Source organism: Aquila chrysaetos, chromosome 10, assembly GCF_900496995.4.
Source record: "Aquila chrysaetos chrysaetos chromosome 10, bAquChr1.4, whole genome shotgun sequence".
In the NCBI taxonomy this organism is placed as follows: Eukaryota; Metazoa; Chordata; class Aves; order Accipitriformes; family Accipitridae; genus Aquila; species Aquila chrysaetos.
In genome coordinates, this window is record NC_044013.1 from 42,832,938 (window position 1) to 42,858,032 (window position 25,095).

General features: G+C 41.5%; 1 protein-coding gene and 1 long non-coding RNA gene across 8 annotated transcripts in view; one reads left to right on the plus strand and one right to left on the minus strand.

The window, feature by feature from the left end:
* Positions 1-24,985, plus strand: part of SGSM2 (small G protein signaling modulator 2) — a 65,219-nt gene extending 40,234 nt beyond the window's left edge. For 2 of the 6 annotated variants that reach the window (XM_030027890.2, XM_030027895.1), the window contains exons 10-24: positions 1,674-1,837; positions 2,391-2,520; positions 3,974-4,108; positions 7,529-7,679; positions 8,231-8,295; positions 8,756-8,901; positions 9,346-9,474; positions 13,440-13,622; positions 14,687-15,091; positions 15,757-15,881; positions 17,127-17,209; positions 17,686-17,795; positions 19,088-19,184; positions 20,422-20,589; positions 21,982-24,985. In XM_030027890.2, the coding sequence (XP_029883750.1) occupies positions 1,674-1,837; positions 2,391-2,520; positions 3,974-4,108; positions 7,529-7,679; positions 8,231-8,295; positions 8,756-8,901; positions 9,346-9,474; positions 13,440-13,622; positions 14,687-15,091; positions 15,757-15,881; positions 17,127-17,209; positions 17,686-17,795; positions 19,088-19,184; positions 20,422-20,589; positions 21,982-22,070 (2,180 nt within the window). In that variant the 3' untranslated portion in view covers positions 22,071-24,985. The remainder of the gene's footprint in view (positions 1-1,673; positions 1,838-2,390; positions 2,521-3,973; positions 4,109-7,528; positions 7,680-8,230; positions 8,296-8,755; positions 8,902-9,345; positions 9,475-13,439; positions 13,623-14,686; positions 15,092-15,756; positions 15,882-17,126; positions 17,210-17,685; positions 17,796-19,087; positions 19,185-20,421; positions 20,590-21,981) is intronic. The other 4 variants (XM_030027892.1, XM_030027891.2, XM_030027893.1 and 1 more) reach the window with 4 other exon arrangements.
* LOC115347033 lies at positions 517-21,982 on the minus strand. 2 transcript variants are annotated; one of them, XR_003925351.1, is made up of 4 exons: positions 21,434-21,982; positions 12,461-15,261; positions 10,612-10,852; positions 517-1,946 (listed from the first exon to the last, which is right to left on the minus strand). It is a non-coding gene; the product is annotated as an uncharacterized LOC115347033 (long non-coding RNA). The 2 variants fall into 2 exon arrangements; XR_003925350.1 differs by lacking the exon at positions 517-1,946 and having other exon boundaries at positions 7,791-10,852.
* Positions 24,986-25,095: the final 110 nt, after the last annotated feature.

Below are 25,095 nucleotides of genomic sequence, written 5' to 3' on the forward strand. Positions count from 1 at the left end.
TGTTAATGCTGCTGCCATTTTATATGGTGCCTGTTAGGGTTTATTGCAAAAGGAGGCAAACCATTTTTCTTCTTCAGATGTCTTCACTGAAAGGCCTGGTAAGAACTCCTCTGCCTAACACTGCTCTAGTTGTCAATTGCTTTTTATGTTCTTTGTTTTTTCTGTGTGCTTTGTTTTTTTTCTGAGCATCTGTGCAGAACAGCGCTTGTGGGAAACTGTCAGCAGCAGGTATTAAACATAGAAGCTTTGGCTTTATAAGCGTGGGCCTCCCTCCATTGACCATTACAAAAAAGGAGATGGGAAAAAAAGCGGGTCTGTCAGCCACGTCTATAGTGGGATCATCAACCTGTAGAAAGGGAGTGTGTGTGACCAGAGCCACCCTCTGTCACCCTCCGACCATCCAGTTCTCAGTAGCCCATTCTGCTCAATGTAGGGAGAGGAATCTGGAACAAAACGTCTCTGCCACTGCTTTCCTTACCACAAGTCTTAAGTCAAAATCACAGAGCAAAGACAAAGAACATTTAGAAATTTTATTTGGAGTCAGATTTGAATTACAGTTGGACTAAAGGACCTTTTGAACTAAGAGCCTGTTTTAGAAGACAGTTATATATATTGCTTTTAAATACATAAGCAGGAGAGCCACTTGAATGATTGCTTTTCCTCTCTCAGTGTCATTAACACTTCTGACTAGTTATGGACATATGGGAATGAGTGTTAAAATCTAGAATCCTAGCTGGTAGAGGATGACAATTGCAACATTAGTTCAGGTCCATTTGCCTCACTTCGATCAGCTTCCCCAGGACGCTTTGTGCCTGTCCAGTATTTCACTGACTGGTCAGATGCATCACCACTCTGCTTTGTGGCAGTTCCACAGGAAAAGGGGAGTTAAATAACAGAGATGAAACATGACAGCCTTTGTTGTTCTTCACTGAGAAAGCTGTTTCAGTATCAGGTGCCAGGCATATATGCAACGTGATTTTTGTTGTTTGCACAAGATGACAGACACTTGGCTGTCCTGCCACAGCACCTAGCTACCTGACTGGAACTTGCACAGCCATGCTGCAGAACACACCTTGCTCTCAGAGATCCCCCCTTTATCCAGGTGGCTTCAGATGCCTCATTCATTCAGTTTTGGAAAAGGAAATTAAGAACCTAATTCACTTAATTCTTTTGAAAATTGTACAAGATGCAGATCATTATGCTTAAAACAGTATTCAGAGCCCAGGGTGGTTTTCCTTATTTGTGCTAAATTTCTAGTGACAGTGAAGATAGGTGAGAAAAATTTACAACAGAGAATGTGACTTGCTAATTCTCACAAGAATAAAGCTGATAACCTCTGGTTATATGCATTAGGTTGTTTTTCATTCTAAATTGTGTGTCCTTTGTCAAGTTATGTCATACACCAGAGACTTAGTTTAGTTATTCCTTTATTATTTATTATATTAGTGTTCAGAATCACTTTAAATGTTTCTGCATGAGGCCTGTCATAGTTTGCTTGTATCTTGAGCTTCTTTAGGACTTAAGGACTGAGATCATGCCTAGATTGCACTGTGATTTACAGAGGTTTATTTATCTACTTAGAGATGATCACAAATAAAATTTACTTAGAAGGTAAGAGCATAAAATAGAGGTTCCGATGTAACAGCGTGGACTTCCGTTGTCCTCCTTTGCAGCAGAAAGCAGATGGACATTAGTCTTGGTGAGTCAGGATGGAACTCAGAGACCTCCGCTGCACTTCCCCCAAGGAGGTCACCTCCTCGCGTTTCTCTCCTGTCTGGAAAATGGTCTTCTGCCTCATGGTCAGCTGGAACCACCACTTTGGTCCCAACAGGGCAAGGTACTGCCTTTTCGGATGAGCTGCTTGTAGTAGGTAGGGCTGATCTTAATGTCTTTGTTCAACCAGCATCCTGCTCCACAGAGCCTGGGCATTGATTACCAGCTGCTTTCTAGTAAAGTGGGAGGCAAAATAACTCCATTTAGTCCAATCTAATTCTTATACAGATAGTCTATACAAATTGTTCATACCTTCATTACCCCATTGAGCAATGAACTGGAATCTGCTGTTCTATCAAAATATGAACCCAAACGATAGGGACCAAGACTCAAATGGACCGGGACATACTTGCTCTGAGGCTTGCATTATTAAAGAAGCTGGTGCCCAACTCCCATGGATTACAAGAAGAAGCTGTGTTCTAAGCACACAGGAAAGTTGTGTTAAGTACCCCTAAACCACCTGCTATATACGATTCTACTGTTGTTTTCTCCCTCACCTCCTCCCAGCATTGAAAGTTTAGTTTTAAGATTTAAGATGCCAAATGTCTGAAGTACTTAGTTTGTTGTGCTCTGTTAGTCATTTGTAGCTGAATGTATGGAATCATTATTTTCTCCAGGGTAAGGTATTTCCAAAGCTTCGAAAACGGAACAGCAACAAATCAGTGGACCTAGAGGAAATGCCAGCTGAAGATACTTCTACAGACTATGTGTTCAGAATTATCTATCCAGGACACAAGCATGATAACAGTAAGTGCCATTGTTCTGCTTTGTTAAAAAAAACCAACAAACAAACAAAAAACCAAAACAAAGCCCTAAGAAAACCTTGAAGTAATATCCTGGGAAGTAACTGAAGGTAACAGACAAGCCAGGTTTTTGGGGGGGGGAAGAAGAAAACCTATCACAAAATTTCATTGTGTGATAATTGTGATCAACAGGTACAGCTTACTGTAGGTTTCCTTAATGCAGTGAAGCTTGTTATCTTAGTGGAAATGGAGTTGAGGTGGGGAATCTTGTTTACATTTACTCTGTGTTTTGCAGAGGAAGTTTTCAAAATACTCCCCTGGGCTTGCAAACTGAGACTAAAAACAAAGATTGCTTGACTAGCGAAGAGCAGTTTTGCTCCTGAAGTGAGGATATTTTTATTGGCCACACTGCTTGCTCATAATGTTGTTATTAGAAGAAAAAAAAACAACCATAAACTCAACTCTTAAAGTACCCCAAGAACTCCCTGGGCTAAGTTTTCCTGGCTTGGAAGCAAGAACTGAACAATGGATAAATAAAGGCCCTTCCAAGGAAACTAAATGAACTCCCAAGCACCAAACCACCTCATGTCATCAGTGAATACAAATTCCTTACATGCAAGAAGGCATTTGAGCTAGTTCTCAAACAGCATGTTCAGTTTTATTCCCCTTGGCAAAGAAGCAAGAATTTCCCAGGAAGATCAGACCCTAAAGTTTACAGGGGATTTGGATTTACTGCTCATGTTGGGTCTTACTGCACCTGAAAAAGCAGAAATCTCAGCTGAACCCTCCTTACCCCAGGGGACTGAACCACAATGGTGGCCATGCTTTATTAGGGCTTCTGGATTTGCACAGGTAAGTTCATGCACTCACCAGCAAAAGCATGTTCCACCTTTGCCTGAATCAAGGGGACTGCAGATTCTGTGGGCACATCCAGCACAGACCTGCCTGTTGAGTGCAAGAGCTGGCTCCTGCCTTGGGCTTCCTTAGGAGGAGGCCTGTACCTTGCATGTTTGCAGTGCCAGACAATGCTGGGGAGCGGAATGTTTGCTGTCCAGATATATCTGGCACAGGATTCAGAGTGGAAAAGAGGCCACAGCATTGATAAGGGCATGGTGAAGGAGAGAAGCTAGTTGGAGCCTAGAGTTCCCATGGAGTTTTGCTAAAAAGCATACTCACCTACTGCAGGCTGGCATTGGGACCTTTCTCTATTGCCATGATGTGACACATGTGCTCTGGGAATACAGCCTGTGCACAATCAAAAGCTGGCCTGTGTTTGGTGGAGCATACTTTTTTTTCTGTAAGAAACTAATTTTTCATACCCATTTACAGGAGCTTGTGCCTTCAAGAGGAGGGCAGGATTCAAGTCCTTTGTCTTTGCTGAACATGTCCTTTTGAGTTTTCCCGCAGAATCAAGTTCTCTTTTCTTATGCTCCTCTTTCACTATTTTCTTTGAGCAGTAACTATTAACTACCACCACTTAGCTGCCAGCCGCTCTACCTCTGTTGACGATGATGAGGAGGAGGAAGATAAGCTACACGCAATGCTATCAATGATCTGCTCTCGGAACCTCACAGCTCCTAATAGGATGAAAGGTTTTTATCCTCCTCCCCCTGTGTCCCAGAGCTCTATTGCAGCTCGTTCCACTGATGCATACAACAGTGTTGGCATTATTACAGGGAAAAACATTTCACTCACGCCATGAGATCTGGAGATTAAGTTGACTGTGTGGAGAGACTGGGAATATGCTCACAACCTATGGAAAGTGGAAACAACAGCATCTTCCCTCTCCTTTGAGCGTGTGTGCTGCTGAACAGACAAACCTTCTCTCCTTCCAGAGGCTTCCTGCCCCACCTTCATAAAAGCTGGATACTAGAACATGTTCTCACAAGAGGAGGGAGTGTAACAGGTCTTTGTATTATTCTTCTGTGAGTTAGTCGTGTACAGCATAACAGACCGGGGAGGGCAGCCTTGCATAGGAAGCATCAGAGGTAAACCATTACAGCAATAGTAGTGATGTGCCGGGCAAAGTCAGAAATAGAGTGTGCCTGTGTAGACAGAATAGGGCAGAAGTGTAGTGAGTTACAATTTGAGCCCAGGGATGGTGCGAGTATGCATGCTCCCATGCTTTGGATACCTCTATAAGGTAGCAGAGGTGTGCAGAGAAGATTCTACGGAGATGCAACACCTTTCTGTGCTCAGGTGCTTTCATTCCATTTCTTGCATTCATAGGCTAGGTGGGTTTCAGATTATCAGCTGCAAGACTCCACTTTCCAAAAATTTGTCATCTAATTCTTTTCCTAAAGCAATTCATAACATATGTATTACGTTGGTATTCTCCAGTAGGTGTATGTATTACATGCATTCAGGATCTAGTAGTGTAGTTCTGGAGGCTAAGAAGTCCTCACTTCCTCAAAGGAGGAAGCTGAATGGTGTATAAAAGAATCCATTCCCAAGGCCAAACCCCTCCTCCACAGCTTGGATTCTAAGGCTTGCAGTTGTTCAGGTGTTGTCGAGGCCTCTCCACTAGTTCATGTGAAATCTCTCCCCCTTCTAGGCTTACCAGTTCTGCACAGCTTCAATACCACCAGACTTTTGGCCTTGATACCTCTTGAGTGCATGTGCCAAACCTGGCACACTCCTGTTATAATCAAAACAAGAGCCTCCGCCTCTTCCTAATAAATGGGAGTGTATCAGCAAGAACAGAATCTTCTCTGTTATCAGGCTGTAAAGTAGCTGTCAAAAGTTTGACATCTGCAGAGGAAGTGGGAAGGAGAGCAACTGCTTGCAAGTTTGGCTCTTGTCTGTATTTTTCATTTGTTATGTTAGAATGAACATGCTTATTCTGGTATTTCTATTTCCTAAGAAAAACACAATGTATTTTGACTCCAGATAAGACACTCATACCTTTAAATAGCAGAGCAATGAATTTTGGTTCCAAATGGATGTTAGCCCTGGTCTGGTGGGACTGACTGTAGGAGACAATAATTGCCCTGCATCTCTGTATAGTGCTTAAGCTCTGTTTAGATAGGATATGAAAATGTGTTCTAGGAGATCCTCCTCATTTCTTGTAGGCTGCCTGCACACTTATCCCAAGGTAGTAGCCCCTAGAAATGGATAAAGCCCAGAATAAAGAGTTCTTGAAAGGTATGGATGGAAAGAAAGTCCAAAAATACAGCGTTCCCCTTGAAAAAAGATACCGTTTCAGGGAGTTTCTGTGTGTCTTAACTGATCATGTCTGGATATGGGTGATAATGGAAAGGAAGAAGGTCTAACACTGCCACATGTTAAGAGGCTAACACTGTGATCTAAAGCATAAGAAACACAATTTAGTCTTTAGTCAGGTGATGGGAATTTGAAGTTATCCCACTAGAACAGCTGTCAGGTATCTGCTTTTGCTTATTTAATTTTGAAGGTAGTGGTAGTTAGGACTATGTCTGCTGTTTGAGTAGTGATTCTTGCTGAACTAGATTGGATTAGCTGTTGTCTCTCCAGCAGCATCCCTTTTAAATAATGACAACACTGTTGTAGCAGGTTTGCTAGCCATTTGCTTCTACATTTTGCAACATGCTCGACTTTTGCATGTAGCTGAAGTTACAGATAACACCACTACAATTAAAGAAAAGATGCTGTTCACTCTAATTCTTCACTAATTCAGGTACCTTTCATCTGAATCTTTAGGTTCTGTGGGGTTCTTTCCTTGTTTCTCTAAAAAATAAAATAAGAAATCAAAACTGAAAAACCCACTTTTCTTGTCTGTAGAGGGGAGGCAAAAAATAATGATCTAAAAATGTTTGTCCAATGGTTTTTATTTGAACCCAATAAGAAGCTGCAATAAATACTGGGTCATTCAGCTCCTTCCTGAAGAATTAAGGTGAAGAGCATTTTTGCATCACACTTTGTTTTGTGAAATGAAATACACATGACTGCTTCCGCATGAGCCTGTGCTTTTTCTGTTAACAAATGTTTTTACTCCACTCCTTCCTCACCTATGCCCACTTTCTAATAGGCACGACTAAAATGCTTTATGCTACCTTGATTTAAAATGCATGAGATGGTTTGGAACTGCCCCTACCACCACCCAACAAATGTATGTTTTAAAAGCACAGCCCAGGGGACTGGATTTTGCTTACAAATGTTAATCTAGTGACATACAGTATTATGGCATTTGCCTTAATTTACATCATGGGTGAGCTGAAAGGCCAGTTATTTATTATAAAACAAAAAACCCACGAGCTCAAATGCCAGCTGGGAAAGTTGAAGAGCTAAAGCCAAGCTTTCTGAAGGCAACTGGTGATTTTTTGGGGGTTGCCTTCCTGAAGCGGGTTAAAAAGACAAATAGAATTGGTGGAGCAGGGATAACTCAAGAAGCTGCACTGTACTGTTGGATCACATTTTCCTGCAGAACATCCTACTTTGATAAACATAGTGTTGACATCAGTAGGACTTGAACTATCCTTCTGTGCTAAATATTTTAGGATCTGGTTCTGAGGGGGAAAGAAGCATCTTCTGAAAATAACTGAATTAGTTTGTCTTAATTTCTTTTATGCTCAAACTTTTTCACTTTAACTGGACTAGCAGTTACATGGCTGATTCCAGGAACTGCAAAATGAAATTCTGAGACCAGAATTAAATAGAAGGTCAGGTTAGATTATCTATTCTGGCCATAAATAACATGACCATAGCATTACACAAGAATCAGTTCTAGTTGTTACTGCAGCACCCTTTTCTCTATTCTCTTTGAAACACAAACTGGGATGTGCATAGGCAAGAAAGGGGGAGATGGTGAAGAGATTTGACTTCATGGGAAGTGACCATGCACAGCATGCAGCTGATTTAGATGTGCCAAGAGCAGTATTTCTGAGGTCACTAGGACGGTGCTCTCCCCCTTTTGGAATCAAGATTCAGAGCCTGCTGAGAAGTAAAGCATGAAGCCATCAGGATGCACAGAAGAAAGAGGAGGAAAGAAGAAAAAAGGTTGATGGCCTGCTGTTTTGTTTGTTTTTTTTCCCTAGACACCAGCGAAATGATAGAGATGCAAGGCTTTGGGGCAAACTTGCTTTCGTGGCAGCTGGAGCACTGCAGCCAAGGCTCCTCATGTGTCTCCTGTTCAACGGGCAGCTCTCCCTATGATATACCCAGCTGTTGCAACTGCATCCATGATAGGTAAGCAAGTTGTGCAGAGAGCTTACCTGGGAGACTTTGTGCATGCCACACTTAAAAGCAAGGAGGTTTCATTGTTTGCAGCACCAGAGAACGAGAGTGACAATTTTCAAGTAGTTTCCAACATGAAAAGATGGATTTATGTAGCAAGAAATTTAGTTTATTAAAACTAACCTATTAAACTACTCTTAAGTCACACTTTCATTAAAAAATTGCATCTAATTCTTTTGTCCAGTTTAATATAAATCAGCTCTGGAAGCATTTTCTTCAACAAGTAATTAACAATTACAATGAAGGGCAACAATTCATTTAATTTGACAAGGACCATCTGCAGCAGTTGTAGCTAAATGTGCCAGGTGAATCTGTTTTGGGCCAAAATGCTGGTGGGGAAAATGCTTTAAAAAATGCGATTTGTCATTATTGTTGTCCTTTAGCTAAATAAATCTTGGTGCAGAAAAAGAATTGTTATGTGTTAGGTCATAGGGATCAGCATAAAATTCATGATGATGTCTGTCCTCATGACCTATCACGTTCTTGTTAATGTGTCTCCACAGAACTCCATTAAAGATGTTGTGTGAAAGCATGAAGAGGCAAATAGTTTCCAGAGCCTTTTATGGATGTAAGTGAAGCTTCTTATATCCAGCCCTTGTGGTATCCATATGCTTATCTAAAAAACATGTGATGTTTGTTTTAGAAAGCAGTCCAAACCCAAATTTATGGTTGTGAGTCAGATCACCTCAGGGCAGTAGGGTGGACGTGACTCAAGTGTCATAGCTTCATAATTCCGTTATTTGTGGGTTTTGCATATAGCAATGGGTGAACTGATGCTTAGTGAAGACAGAATGTAGTTTCACTTTGCAGTGTAATACTCTACTTGGATTTTACTAGTCTGTGTAAGATTTAGTTAACCTTTGGCTCTGTTGCAATTCTTCATTCTTATACAGTACAATGCAAGTTTAGTTCATATAGCATTATTAGTGGCAGGTTTAAAATGTCACACAGCTTCATCTTCAAAAAGGGGCTGCTGATATTAGGTAGATTGCTCATTTATAAAAGTTTATCTCCTGCCCCAACCACAGGGCTTGCCTACTGCCGCCATTTGTCAACAGTGCGAACACATCTGTCTGCCCTCGTGAACCACACTATTATCCCACCTGACAAACCATCCAGTGCTGCAGGCGGCCTGACTAAAGAGGTCTGGAGCAAGTATCAGAAGGACAAGAAGGTAAGTAACATTTATTCATTACACTAGCTCCCACACACTGCTGCGTTGAGCATGGTATCCCTTAGAATGGGCCCCAGGAAGTATTAAAGGCATTTTCTAGTCTTCACAGGATCACTTCTCTTTCTAGTGAGTGAGTCAATTCTTACAATCTCTTTTGTCCTTTGCTTCTCTAATGATAGCAAAGATATCAATTAACATCAAAGCAACTGATCTCATGATGACTCTAGTCTATTAAAAGTTAGATTATTTTAATGGGAGGCATGACAGCCTATATTAGACTGGATTTGAGCTAAGGCCCTAAAGGCCTGGATCAAGTTGCAAAATTTATTTAGTGCCGTGCGTGCATTTCACTGTCTTTATACTTGGTATTAAGTGTATACGAGCATGCCTAAGGAAAATAAAGATGTAATTACCTTCAATACCTCTTTCTCCTGACTACTGTAGAATTACAAGGAACTGGAATTACTTAGAAGAGTTTACTACGGCGGGGTACAGCATGAGATTCGAAAGGAAGTATGGCCATTCTTGTTAGGTCACTATAAATTTGGCATGGCCAAAAAGGAAATGGACCAGGTAAGCACAGCTTTCTGGGGATTTGAATTACATTTGCAGAATTGGTTTTGTTTTCTTAATAGCAAGCATTAGTCTTTATTATTGTTTAATATTCCTAAGGGGAAAATGCTACTGAAACATGAGTGACGCATGTGAGTAGAGGGATTATGATATCATGTTATCATGCCTGAAAATCATTAAAAGGGAGTTTTTTATTGAAGTCAGGAAAACCTGCATTCAGCCTCTGCCTGCGACATGCACTTGCCCTGAGCAAATCCTGTTTTCACAAATTTGTCACTTATAAAATGGGGAGACATTGACATTTGGATAGTAATTTGAGTCATCCCTCTTTTATATGGTGTGTTAGTTGAGTTATACTTCAAAATGCTCTTTGAAATAACTACTTTATCTACATGATACTGCATCTGCATATGTGGACTTCTGCTGGAGCTGTGAACAGCCCAGATGTACCTTCTAAAGTGCACTTGGTGTTACTGTCTAGAGGCTAAAAATACCCAGAGGAAGGTTTGGTTTGTAAGTTCATTATGCTTTTGCTAGACTTAAATAAGAAGTGCCTCTGTAAAATATAAGGTGCAATTTCAGATGAGACATTATTCCTCTTAATATCTCCCATGCTGCTGCTAACATTGATCAGTGAATAATTGCCTAGGTTATGTCACAGCCTTATTTCACAGTCTGAAACTTGGCATTAAGTATATAGTTTCCATTAATGAAACCACAATTTGCCCATCTCTAGTTATACTATCTCTCTTTGCTAATCTGTTCATAGCAATACCGACTTTTTACTTCGCCGAGTGCTTTCATTTGTTGTAATTCCTAGGCAAGTGCCTTGATAATAAACCAGGCTGGTAAAAAACAGATAGAGCTGGGCAAAATGGCAGACAGTCATGCCTTCACTCAGCTACACTTACTGAGCAGAGACTGGATGTGGTCCTAAGCTAGAGTGCTGAGAGAAGTACAGCACCACTCCAGTGCCTTACTCCTACATGCTTCCCATAAGCAACGGCTAGGCTACACCAGCCTTTATCTGATCCAGTGTAGTTGCTGTTATGAATGCTGTGTGGCATTTTTATTGCAGTATGGAGCCAAAGCTAATCTATTACCCTCAGGCGATGCATAATAGGCCCAGGTTCATACCATAATGCAGCTGCAGAGCTGATTCACATGTGGAGCAAGAACTTAAGTGTAGGCCTACTACGATGAGCAGATGGGGTAGTGCCACCATTGTAAAGGTCTCCTGCAGCCCTTGGGCTCATACGTAGTGGGAGCACCAGTCTGCCATTACAAATGCCAACGCTGCCGCTCGTCTTACTCCTTGACGGTTGAGGAAAGGGATGTTCTCCTTCGCAGAGCCATAGGACTTTAGTAGGACAGTGCCCTGTGGGTAAGGTCTGGATTAGTGTGTTGGTAAAACATTGCTTTTAACTGACATTAAGAATCACCCAAATGTTTGCTGAACTGTCTAGAACAGTAATGAGGTTTGCCCTGGAGTATAATTAACACATTAATCTCCTTTTCTGTTAGTGTTATTACCAGGGAGGTAGAACTCATGCAGCAGCTGATTCTGTTCTGGATTAAATGGATAAGGAGTGGTTTATATATCAAAACATTTGGCATTTGCTAACTCCCAATTATTTTATATTCCAGGGGATATTTTATATCCTTGTGAGCACCTGCAGATCAGAAGGGCAGCCTGACCTAGAGCCTTGCAATAGAAAAATTAGCTATCTTGCAAACAGTGGGCACTTTATAAGCAGCATTCTTCTTACTAAAAATTGCTACAGCAATTTGACTTGTTTTTCCTCACACTTATCTTTATAAACCAGTTCTGAACACGGATGGAGAAATATACCCCTTAACTGTTCAAAACAGGGCCAGAATCCAGATTCTTCACCCTGAATCCAGGCATCTTTGTAGGTATTTATATTTAGATTTTCCGGCTATAGTGTGTATATCAAGCATGTTCCGCTGAGCACTGCTGAGGCAAATTCCTGCCCTCCCATGACATCAGCATCAGAAGACAAAGTACCTCAGAAATTACTGAGGGCAATAAGTCCTGCTGGTTGCCTTATGTCCTGAAGGCCAGGCAAACTGCCTCAGAAGAGAAGCAAATCCAGGTAGCTAGGCTGATACAATGCCATAGTCCTGCTGGCAAGTATGTCTGTTCTACAAGGGGACTTGTTCAATCACCCCTTTTTTGCATACAGCACAAGTTTAAAAAAGAAGTCCTCCTAGAGCACCATGTGGACCGGTTCCTTAAGTCTTATTGTCTTGATGAAAAAGGGAGGGCCCTTCTAAACACTTTGAATTTGGTGCAGAGCTTCAGCAGCAGTGATCTGGCTAAACTGCAGCACTTCCAGATGCAGCATGAATTTACTACATTTGCATTTGGTGCTCCATATTTTTTTTTTAAACTTAAATTTTCAAGACATATAGGACATTGGGGGTTTCTTGCATAGATTGCATTTTGCTGTCTGTTCTCCACAGGTATATGAACCATCAGATTTATGATCTATGTGTAAAAATAGAAGGTATGTCTGGAACTGAAAAAAGGACCCAGATACTTAGAGTGGGAGATCTTGAGCCACAGCTTGTGGATTCCAGCCCTAGCTTCAAAGGGCATGTGCATGTATACATCTAGAACATAAGAGATTTGCCAAGAAGAGATAAATACTTGAGTCCATTTGTATAATAGAAATTACAGTAAATTCAAAAATAAATGTTGCAAGGTATAAAAGATCTGATCTGCAGAATGCAAGCTCCTATAGGAAATTTTTTTCCCTGAGTTTGTACCATACTAACACAGGGGTGCTCCAAACCTTATCTGGAATTCTAATAAGCTACTCAACACCAGTAGTAAATAACAGTAATAACCGACACCTCAAAGCAATGTGCTGTTGAGTCTAAAGCTTACCATTGAATGTAAGAGTCTATTAAATGAATGACCTGAAAACAGTCATAACATTTGCATGTATAGGAAACTTACCGTGTCCTTAACTGAAGTCATCACGGGTGATTTATCATCTTTGCCTTCTGATGATATTTTTGCAGTCATCCATCAGTATCTGGGGCACTCCCAAACGTGGCTGTCCTCCAGCCTTCCACTAACTGTTGTATTTTATGATTTATGACTCGACAGCTACCTCAAGTGACAAATAGCCTGCAGCTCTTAGCATGAATGCTCTGGTAGCAACTCCAGCGAGCAGAGTCCAGAGCCTGAAGCCAACTCACAATTGTGATTTCTCTTCAGCTCTTGACAAGTGACAGAGTAGTAAAATTACTACGTGTCCCTTAATAGCTCAAGGGGGGTTTCTGTGTCTGTCTTTCAACAGAGGAAGCCAGCAGTGGCAAAAATCTGTTTTATTACTGTGGGAACCAGTGGTTGGATCTGGCCATGCACAGTAGAGCCACAAGACTGGGCTGTGTGAGCTGGGATTTCTACTGTTCAGGAGTCTCTTCCAGCATCTAACTCTGTACAGGCTGATGTCTGTGAACCTGTGACCAGGAATTCATTGCAAGGGCTATGTTAGAGTTGGAATAGAGAACGAGTTGGGAAGGCGGTGTAATGAAATTAGTAATAATCTGGTTAGAAGCAGCAATTGCTCCATCAGATTGCATCTGACTTCTATGTGATGTTTCACATGTTAGCCAGTGACATCTTTTGTTCTTTCCTGAATAATGTCAAAAGCACTGTTGAGAGTGTATACACATGCTTATATGAATCTTTTATGGCGTCTATAGCGATAGTTCATTCCCTGCAGTAAATACGCAATGTCTTGCTGCTCCAGTCATTGCGCTTTGCAGTCAGAGTGATGTGTGCTCTAGCGCGAGCGCTTCAGGATCCTACAGGCTTTTGGTTTGAGACGTTACACTTGCTTTAGACCTCTCCCTCTTGGCTTCCACTCATTGCTAATGCTATCTTTCAAGGAGCACCAGCATTTCAGGATCTGTCTGTCTGTCTGCAGGTGGATGAAGACATTGCTCTCCGGTATCAGAAGGTCATGGCTGAGTGGAAAGCCTGCGAGGTCATTGTAAAGCAGCGAGAGAAAGAATCACATTCCGCTACGCTGGCCAAGTTTTCATCAGGCAGCAGCATTGACAGCCATGTCCAGCGACTGATTCACAGGGACTCCACCATCAGCAACGATGTAGGTACTCCCTTCCCATTCATCCATATGGTGCAGGCAGCACGGGAGGCTTGGCATTTGCAGAGGTACAGCCCAGGGAAGCAGAGACTTAGGTTAGCACAGCTCCACCAGTCTGGAGCTACTCGAATCCCGTACAGAATTTGAAGCTGTAGTGTCTCCATAATAGAGCTAAGAGCAGGTCTGTATTTTGGGTAGTCTACAGCTGTTCATAAGCATGACGTGCCTAAAGGGCTTTAAGGTTCACCTACTATAGAAGATCCTTCTCTCAGTAGAGGAATAGCTTTCTATCCAGCATAGAGCAAAAGATTGCTACTATTAAAGTATATTTTTGATTCTGTCATGCCCCTGATTGACAGGTTGAGCATGATTTTTTGGGGGGAGAGGGGACCTTTGTCAATCTAAGGTAAGATGCTAAGTAGCAGAAAGGCAGACTGAATTAACCCCTCAGTAACTTGAATAACAAAGAAAGAGGTTTCTTTTCACATTGTTGGACAGGAGAGCTGGCAAGTGTGTGCCAAAAGTGTCTCTGGTCATCCACTACTTATGCAGATTTCAAACAGTTTGATTTCAGTAAGGCAACAGAACTTAACAGTTCAACAATGAGTTTTTTACCAAGAGAAGAGGTAAAGTGGTTGCATGGTGGAAAGAATTTGAAGGCCAGTCTTGACCTCAAACAGCAGTTGCTGAACTGGATTGTTGGAGGCCTGAGGTATGTCGGTCTTCTTCAAAGATACATTGCAATGACCAGATGGTTTTAGTGTTGGTGTTGCCAGCAGGGAAGCTTCATTGCTTTCCAAGGTATTTCTAATTGAAGATTATGAAAGGGGGAGACATCGTTATAGGAGATGGTATTATTTTTAGACTTACAGTCTCAGTGTAAAGACTGAGTGAGGAGCTCTCAACTATTTGCATACAGGGCAGATCTATTAATCGGTGATCTTGTCCACTAAAATGATGTAGTCATTTCTCTCTCGTGGCTGGAGGTTTGTTTGCCACATTAATGATTCTTGCTTCTCTATTCTCCCCTGCTTTATCCGAATCTTCTCTCTTCTTCCCACTCCCAGGTCTTTATATCCGTAGATGAAACGGACTCAGTGGAGCGGGACTCAAAAGGTCAGGATGACCCCACTTTCACCATGCTGTCTGCCGACACACCAGCAGCAGTAGCTGCCGTAGAGCAACAATCTGTGGAGTTTGACTCCCCTGACTCTGGGCTGCCGTCCTCGAGGAACTACTCCGTGGCCTCAGGCATCCTGTCCAGTATCGATGACGGGCAGAGTGTCTCCTTTGAAGATGGGGCTGAAGAAGAAGCTAGCACTGACTTGGAAAGGACTGATTCAGACATATCACGTATACAGAAAGCCAAGTCGGTTGTACTGCAGTCTCAGGATTCTGTATCAGAAGAGCAGCTGTGTTCCCAGGTGGATTATTTAATGGATGTTGCTTCTGTCTGCGCTGCATCCTACACAGTAGGTCACAACATAAGTATCATCATCTCTCTGCACAGCATTGCTTTTCTAGCAAAGACTTGTACTTTTTCAGATAGGATTTAATCAGAGACAATCCCAAACTAGAACTACAGGTGGTGGGATGATAACTGAGGATTTCTGCATCCAAATCTTTTCATCTGGAGTTTGAGCTAGATTGGAAATAAGACAGCAAGAAAAAATTGGGTCTTTTATTGAATGGGAGGGCAAGGAAAAGAATGTACAGTTGAGCAGCTAAAAATTGCTAGAGGCTGTGGACAGCATGTCACTTGAAAGATTTCAGTATCATTTAATTCAACCTAAAACCCACTTTTAATCAAATTGAACCATAACCTAAATCTAGATTCAAGACTCCACCACCTCTATTAGTGTTGCTGTCAACAGATTAGTAGTTGAGTTTTTGCCTCTCTGCTGAAGTTGTTCAACTGGAAATAACCATTTGGAAACAGGACAGGCTTGGAACATTTACCAGTGAAAGTGTATGCATTTCACCTGGGATTTTGGACAGTAATCGAGTATTTTGATGCTCTCTTATGCCCAAAGTATAATTGTACTATTTCTGGTTTGTTGATTCTCAGAGCGAATCTGCACGAAGTCCTGGGAATGCTCTAAACTCAGCAGATCTAACTAAAACTTTTCTCTTCTAGATAGAGTTATTGGACACTGTTGCCTTAAATTTGCACAGAATTGATAAAGATGTCCAGAGATGTGATCGGAATTACTGGTATTTTACTGCCGATAACCTGGAGAAACTCCGAAATGTCATGTGCAGGTAATACAGCTTGTAAACCAAACTACTTTTCACATTTCTGTCATAATCTGTAAACTGTAATAACATGAAAATAATAGTCTGTATAAAAATTCTCAATAATTAACTTAAAACTTGCAAGAAGGAGGAACAGGTAAGATGGTAGGTTAGAGAGCAGGGATATGATCGGCAGTTTAGAATGCAGGTTTGAGAAGATTCTACCTCAAGAGACAGACCTTATCAGTCACCTTGAACTATTCTCTAAATGTACTATTAGCTTTGGTTTCCTACTTATCAGGATAATAGATCCATGCTCTAATGGTGTGCTATAAAGATGACAATAATAGTTAGGTGCCCAGATACAGTGTTGAGGGACATCTACTAAGTAGACAGAAAGTCTACATCTTCATATCAAAACAAAATCAAACCAGCATCTTTAACCACTGAGACCAGCTGGAATCAATAGAAAGCTAGTTTTCACTTTTAGGAATGCAAATTGCCATGAAGGCTATTCAACTAAACACAGTTAAAGCAGAAAGTGTCATAGACTAACACTCGGAGAAGATAACAAGTTTCCACCTAGGGGGGGCAAAAAAACCCAAAGGTAAAAAATCTAGGTACCTTTTAAAAATCTGGGCTTTTTTCCATAAACTGTTATGCTTTTGTTAGCTGTTTTTTCAGAAACTATTGATATGCAAGCCATGTGTGTAAGGTTTGGTACTCTCTAGCCAAGCAGAAAACAATACAGGGCTGTGAAATACTCTGGAATGTGAAGTGTCAAAAAGTTCTGAGACACACACACAACAGCTACTTAAGATTTGATCTTGCTTAATCAAATTAGACTTCAATACAGTATTTAGCTTTTGAGGAACAGGTAGAGAAAAATTCAATATTAATTCATCCTGTAAGTAGACGATCACATTCTTACCCTTTCACAAGATATTAAGAGCCTACAGCAAGAGTCACTGTACAAGAGATATTCCTGTCTCACATGCTGCTCTGTCCTCATTGTGGATTGTTTATAAAGCTTTTAGGATTTTTTTCTGGAAAAAACTAGCAGAATACTCATCATTTTATACCAGTGTGTTTGAAGATTCGAATTGTTGTAGTTCTCTGGACTCCTAGCTTTATCTTTACAGCACTCTAGAACAAGACACTTAAAAGCTTCCAAAAGGAGTTGTATTTTAGATGTAAGACAAATTTTTGAGGCTACCATACAGCAAGACGATTTTTTATCCTATTATCTCTTGTGTTTTCTTCTTTCTGCAGTTATGTTTGGGAGCACCTAGAAGTTGGTTACGTTCAAGGCATGTGTGACCTCCTGGCTCCTTTGATGGTTATACTTGACAATGGTAGGAAGAGTTTTCTTTCGGAACACGTTGGTATCTTTAGGGAGGTCTTTCTCTAGAAATGCCATTTCAGAAGAAGTTGTGTGCATTAATCAGAGCTAGCTCACCAGGCAAATCAGACCTGCAGCCCTTGATTCATATTTTTCTCTAAATGTGGCTGTTGTTGAAGTGGCTAACATTAGTATCTTGGGGATTCCCTCTTCACTCACTGACTTCCAGATTAAATTTTATTAAATTTTCACAGCAGCTGTGTTCTGGCAGTTGCTGAAGCGTCAACTGCAAGCTGGGTTCTTTTGAAACATAACTAGTAAAAATGGTCCAGGGTCAGGTGCTGTCTTCTTTTTCATCTAAGTACTGGTGATGGGATTAGGGAACAGCAAAGGGGAAAACCCTGTTTTTTGCTTGCCCTGCAGTTCGTTATTTTGGTTCAAGGAAGTCACACAATTAACAAAACCAAGTGTTCTGCATTGTATCTGCAGATCAACTGGCTTACAGCTGCTTCAGCCACCTGATGAAGAGGATGAGCCAGAACTTCCCCAATGGAGGTGCTATGGATACACACTTTGCCAACATGCGGTCCCTAATCCAAGTGAGTCTTTTTTTAATCTTATTTGAAAGAAGATGAGGTTGTGGCAGAGGCTCAGAACTAGCTTGATACCACAGTGAAGGGTTCCTAGTCATCTGGTACTTCAGAGCTGGGAAGGATAAGAATTGTTTTATGCAGCTCCAAACCGATTTCATGCTTCTCAGGGGACAGTATTTGCTGTCACATTGAAGCATGTGTATTAGAGCAGGTCAATTTATCTTGACAAACAAACCCCCCCCAAACATCTGCCTCCAGTACACCAGCTACACAATGTAATGAATCCCATTTATGGCTCAGTCCAGCTCCAACTGAAGTCAATGAGAAATAGCAGTAACATCCAGTCTTCAAGGCTTTTTGGAAGAGAAAACATGCATATTTGTGGCACGAACTTAATTTCTTACAGGTTTAAGTAGACCATAGCTATATTTGTATTCACACAGGATGCTTGCTGAATGGGGTTTTTTTAGACAGATTTAAGGCCTAGACATTCTACTCCCAAAAGCACCAGGCACCTGAGCAAGATAGCATAAAGAAGGGTGAAAACTATCATGATAAGCCATTATTTTGGTTTGATAGGTGGCATATTAAAAAAGTAATGAAAATAGAGGTCAGCCAACAAAGAAGATGGCCAGCACGGCAAATGCAGGCAGCACACGAACATATGGCTGCAGTGTTTCTGTTGAGTAGCAAGACTGTCAGAGGATGCCACCCTGCTTATCCAGCAGCCCTTAGGATTACATCTATGAGGAATGACTATAGATGTACTTACAGATTTAAGACATCTACCAGACATTTGGCAAGTAGTTGTTCAGTTCCAGAGATCCTGGATGTTGCAGTGTGGAACTGTGCCGCTGCTCATCAGAATTACCAACTTGGAATGAAAAAGTCCTTCCCTTCTTTTCCCCAGGTGAATGGATTTCAGTCTTTGCACACCAGCTCCTACATTACAATCTGAGAGTAGAGTTGGGTGGGAAGATGAAAATTTGCCACTTGTTGAAAATCAGTAGGATCTGTAACTTGGTGCTTGGACCTTTAAAAATCACAGTGAAGATTGACTGTTGTCACCTCATACCTGCACAGCAGTAACTCTTCACCTCATCAGTCTGTGTCAGGGCACCCACATCACAGGCATTTTGTAAAGACATAGTAAAAGGATGTATCTGTGCTAAGCAGCTGCTCTCACTAACCACAGCATCGGGTGATTAGAGCAGCATGGAAGTCTTAACCAGACTCCAACACCTTTGATCTTGGCTACTTTCAGACAAGATACTGACAGCTGATGTTTTGTGTTTTAGATTCTAGACTCAGAGCTTTTTGAATTGATGCACCAGAACGGAGATTACACGCACTTTTACTTCTGCTATCGCTGGTTCCTGCTTGACTTTAAAAGAGGTAATAATGTTCTATGCCTATAGTTTAGAGTTGTGCAAAGCTGTGAACAGCTCTCTGTTTTGGTCTAAATGTCTATATGGTGAGTAGCAACTAAGCTCACAAGAGAGTGTATAGCTATGAAAGCTAATGCAACTTTGAGAGATGAACTAGCACTGGAATAAGTCAAAGCTTAGAAAGGGGGTGTTGTAAATTCCTGATAATGTGGTTGGAGCCAAATTTCTGCTCAGTGCAAATACCTGTTTGCTCAAGAAGGTGATCCCAAGTTGATCACACTCCTCTGTAAGCTTTGATATCTCCTTTCTAATCCATTTGATAACAAGGAGCAGCTCAGCAACAGCTCAGCAGCTGTTGTACTTTGCTAAGTGCTGTACTTTATATACTGTGGGAGCACCCCAGAATCTCGAGATCCCTGCACAAGCACATCCACCCACCCACCCCCACTCTAACAGAAGCAGTTGCTTATAATAGCGAGACCTATCAGGCAAGTCAGTAGCTCCTTTGAGTTACAGATTGATCTGCAAGAATCAAAAGAAGACATCCCTCTCAGCACAAAGGTGATAGAGGGAGATGATACACATCCATCAGCTATATATTATGAGCAACTACCTGATATTGAGGGGGCAGGAATTGTGACTCTTAACTGAATAGTAAGCCCTCTACCTGCTCCTTCACAGAGAATTGCCTGTCCCCCACATCCCAGTCCCCTGGACCTCACTGTCACAGACTGGGCAGAAGACAAGCCTATATGGTTCAAGAAGACAAAGCTTCCATGGTCATATCTGAATTGCGCATATGTAGACCTAGCTTACACACATCTGCTATACAATTAATTGTTGCTGATTAAAAATAGCAGAGCTTTAGCGCTGATAGGTCTACTGGAAAGCCAAGAAGGGGGTCCTGGAGATGTAGTCAGATTTGCAGCCTGTCATGTAGACCTGCCTAGAATAAATGAGTCTACTTATGCTGCTGTCACATGGTTACTGCAGTTTAGACATCTTCCTGGGGTCATCTGCACTGCCACACCTACATTCTTTCTTAATTTTCCTTTAAATCCAATTCTGTTGCCATACTTGCACAAATAAGTGACAGGAGTTGGCTGGAGCAGAGGGGGAGAGGAAAAGGAGGAGTCATCAAGTACTGCTCATGTCTGCATAAGGCCTGTAAGACATTAGTTAGAGAGGGGGGAAATGGTCAATTTGAATAATCAGATGCTCTTGTAATGTTTATTCCCATTCAGAATTGTTGTACGAGGATGTATTTACAGTGTGGGAAGTTATTTGGGCAGCAAAGCACATCTCTTCAGAACATTTTGTCCTTTTCATTGCCTTAGCACTTGTGGAAGTTTATCGAGAGATTATCCGTGATAACAACATGGACTTCACTGATATCATCAAGTTTTTTAACGGTAAGAGACTTTTAAGAGAGCCATTTTGATAAAAAGCCAGCATTTGCTCCTTTTCCCTTACTCAGACTGTCGGCAGTTGTGCAGTGTTCTTGCTGTCATGACAAGCCCCTGGTCATTTTAAGCTCTGAATCTCTTACCCCTTTCATGTAAACAAAGACCCCAGATTTTCACATGCTTCCTGAAGATCTGACTTGGCACACAAACAACAGTGTTTTAAGAGCTACATGGACCATAGAAGATGGTAGCTATTTCAGTGTCAGTGGTAAAAATTACCACAAAGCAAGCTTCAGAATTTCTGTTAAAAAGATTTGCCACAGTGACTCTTTGCCCTTGGTTTAATGGGAGGTGTTAAAATGTTGCTTAGTTTTTTGCAAAAGTCTCTCATGGGTTTTAAGATTGCCAGAGTCGTTTCTGTTTAGAGGGCTTGCCTCTGCTGAGGCTGAAACATATAAGCAACTGTTCGTGCAAAACATCCCAAACTGCTTCCACGGTTGATTGCTTACCATAGTGGTCCATAGATCCTAGCCAACATCTACTGCCAGAGCAAAAATTATTCTGCCAAAGCGAGCTAGGTCCCTTCCTGGCTGCGGAATGCAAGTTAGTCCTAAACAAGTGCTCCCTGTCAGGATATTTTAAGAGATTTGGAAACAATTTTGTGTAATCACAGTAATTTACTAAATTATCAGTGCTGTGGCTTTCAGTCATCTGTTGCAGAAGCCCCAGATTTGGTTTTTGCCTCAGCCACTCTTATTCCAAAGCTATACATTAATGCTTCCCTCAAAAAGCACTACCAAAAAAACCCCGCCCTCCAGTAAACCCGAACAAAAAAAAACCCAGTACTTACCTAAGCTGAATGAAATGATTATTGTGGAACTGAGGATTCGGGTCTGTCAAGAGCTACTTCCTGATCTTGCTTCAAGCTGCAGAGTGTGGACATCTGTATGTGGAACTATGTGGGCATGTCGCCCCATGTACATGAAGCCCTTCTTAATTGTATTTATCACTTTCATCCCAGACCCTCCAGCAATAGTCCCTGCCTGGAGATGTGTCTTGATCAAGTTGAGCTCAGCTTTACATTTTTGAGATGCCAGGAGAGCTGTTCACAGGCACGTGTGGGTACAGATCTCCCATTCCTGGTCTGGGGTCACAGGGATTTCTGCAAGAAGAGAACTGACACCAAAAGGATTAGATCTTGATGCCAGGACCTACAGCACTAAGGGATTCATCCACTTATTCTATCTTTAATTCTACAAACCTAACCCCCTGCAATGCTTTTGGATTGCTGCTAATATTACACTGATTTATTAGTGTTAATGCTACATTAATAGCATCAATGCTAGGCAGAAAAGTTCGCACTGCTGACAGTTAAGAATGTTTGTCTGTGTCTTTTAGAAATGGCAGAGCATCATAATGCCGAGGAAATTCTGAGGATAGCAAGAGACCTTGTCTACAAAGTGCAGACACTGATTGAAAATAAGTGATCATGAACAGACTGTCATTGTGGGCCTTGTTGTGAGCTATCGGATGGAGTATTTCTTGCACTGTAACTTCAAAATGGTGTTTTAATTGCATCTTCCATGTAATGTAATAAATATCAAAGAGATTTGTAACAGACTTTTAAAATCAGAACTTTTCCTTCACCAGATAAGGTTTGTGTTTGATAGTCCTTGTTACACTCACTTTGTATTTCTAGACAAAATCTTTTTGCATTCTCTTATTTCCCTCTCTAGAAGACCGTCTATCTACATATTTGAGATATTAAAAAGGGGGGGGATTTGACATACTAGAACATTTATATTTTGACTTACTGCACCTTTAAAGCCTGGATGCACATTGTGTGCTCTGCCAGAACCTTCCATGGAGGTAAGGCCGGTTCCAATACTCACCAAGAAGTGTTGCAAGCATTGAATTGGGTCCTTGGTGGAGCATGTTTGTGGACTCATTGTCTATGCCTTGAACATGGAAGAGAATGTGTATGAGCTCCTGTTGCTAAAACATTTAGCAGGATATTTAGCAGCAATTAAAGTAAATAAAGTTACCAGCTGGGAGAATGGCCTTAAACTAAATAACATAGTTAATATGAGCAGTGAAGATCTGGCAACATTAGCTAAAAACATCAGTTAGCCTTTGCTGACTAGCTCATGCTATTGAGTCTTCATGGCCTACACATGCCACAGACATGCCTTCATTTTACTTTGCAAACTTACTCTGCAAATATTCCCAGATGACAGGATCTGCCTAATGTAGTTCAGGTTAACAAGTTTAGCTCACAGAAACAGGTCCCCTGCTCATGTTAGCAGCTCCCACGCTCTTTGCGTCTGTGCAGAGTGCCATGAAGTTCAGATCCTACATCACAGAGCAGACACAGCAGAGCCTCGCCTCCTCCAGATTACTCACTGCACACTACTAGCCTCCTCCTCCCTGCTCTGCAGAGCTTTCCAGGAGGACTTTCCTTGGGATCCTGTGAACGCAAACCAGGCACGCATCTACTCAAGCAGGTATCAGCACTTGCCTGATGAAGCAGTTTAAATCATTGCCCGGGATCCGATCCACTTTGCTGCAGCACCATGCTGTTTTGTAGAGCCGTCCATGCGCCCTGTGGAAGTTCTGTGCCACTTCTTTTCCTGCTTGGCCGCATGCTTTAACTAGCAGCATATGCTTCACCCCATCCTGCGTAGAGAGCAGAGGTGACTGAGGGTTAGCTGGGCTTCTGCCCTGGAGCTGCAAATAGGTCTGTTGCTGTCCTAGCACTTCATCACACTGTATAAAATTAACACATGTACTCTACCTACCTTCCCAGGGTGCGTGTTGTTTCCAAGTAAATTATATCTCTGTCAGCAAGAGGGAGGGAGGGAGCAGGTTTTTGCTAATGCGGTTAGCTGCAGATTTCATGGATACTCGTGACCTGTGCTCCTAGGAGACCTAGGGACTTAGTGTAAGCACTGCATGTATTCCAAAGTATTCCACCCTTTGCCATTAGAACCTCAGCAATTTTTAAAGAGAAAAAAAAAGTTTTAATCTGAATATTTGTTTCTGCTTCTTGGGTTGTTTTTTTTTTTAATCCTTCAGAGCAGACAGCTTTGTTTCCATTCAACCTTGTAGAGAAACAACTCTGTGTGCTTTTCATAGAATGGTTTGGGTTGGAAGGGAACTTTAAAGGTCATCTAGTCCAACCCCCCTGCAAAGAGCAGGGACATCTTCAACTAGATCAGGTTGCTCAGAGAAGTTTACATGAATTATATCAGCTCACATGAGCTTTTAACATCATATTTTAGCAAAAAAGAGGTGTAGGGAATAAAATTATCCTGTTTGAAGATTCAAATACCAATAGGAGGTATTTAGTAACTCTAGTCTTGTGATTACCTGAGCAGTGGGCACTCTTGCTCTTTGCACTAGGCAAGTGCTGCCTTGGGATCCTCACGAGCTGAGCATTACTTGCACAAGAGGGTAGATTTGGTTCTAGAAAGACCATCTGTGCTTAGATCTTCCTTTATGACTGCAGTAAACTAAAAATGGTAAATAATAGTCCAAAAAGGGAAAAAATGCACACAAAGTGCTTCTCGGCTCAATAGCCAAGCCCTCCCTTAAATTGGTCTCCAAAAATTTGAGGGGAGGGTAAAAAAAAAAAAAAAAAAAAAAGAAAACCACCAAAAACAAAACCCAAACCAGAAGTCCCCCATTGCTGGTGTAGCCAGATGCCTTCAGGGACAAGCCTGTTGTTCTCTGGGCTCACAAGGGTCACAAAACAGAAGCAAGAACAGATGAGCCCACTCAGTTCTGAGAGAGATGCTGCAGAGGAGGCTGTTGGGAAGGAAACCCCCTTTCTGCGCATTACAGTGCTAAAATAACAACAGTGGGAGTTACAGAAGGAAAAAGTTATGATAAGCTCTACTGCCCACCCCCGCACCTCCAGGAGTTAGGGTGTGCTCAGGACCAGGAGCCAAGAAGTTGTGCTGCAGGCATGCTCGCAGTCTGATCTCATTATTATTTATAGCTGTGTGTCCAACTGTTTTATAGGCCAGTGCATGGTTGCTGAAAGGTCTCAAAAGCACTTCAGTTTGTGTGTCTGTTGGTTCACTTGAAAACTGAAATAGTATTTTTCAAAAAAATTGACAAGAGCGAGAAAACCCTCCAAATCGGAGCCTGAGGAAGTGATGTAAAAAATAAAACTGCACTATTTTTCTTTGGTATGTTGGGAATGTACCATACAACTCTGTTTAAAAAAAAAAAAACAAACCCACACCTCTGCAAACTTTGTTGTATTTGTTATAACATTCTGTCTAATTGTATTTTATGAATATTGTGTATTGACTTATTTATTTTTGTTGGGAGCAGACTATTGCTCAATTATTTATGTTTAAATGTAACATATGAATAAATACTTATCATCAAGGCATTCTGTGGAGCTCCTTGGAAGTTATTTCTCTCCCACCAAGGTAATTTCAGAGACAGAACAGGGAGTCCTAAGGACAGGGCTGTCTGGGAAGAGCTTGCAATATGTAATTA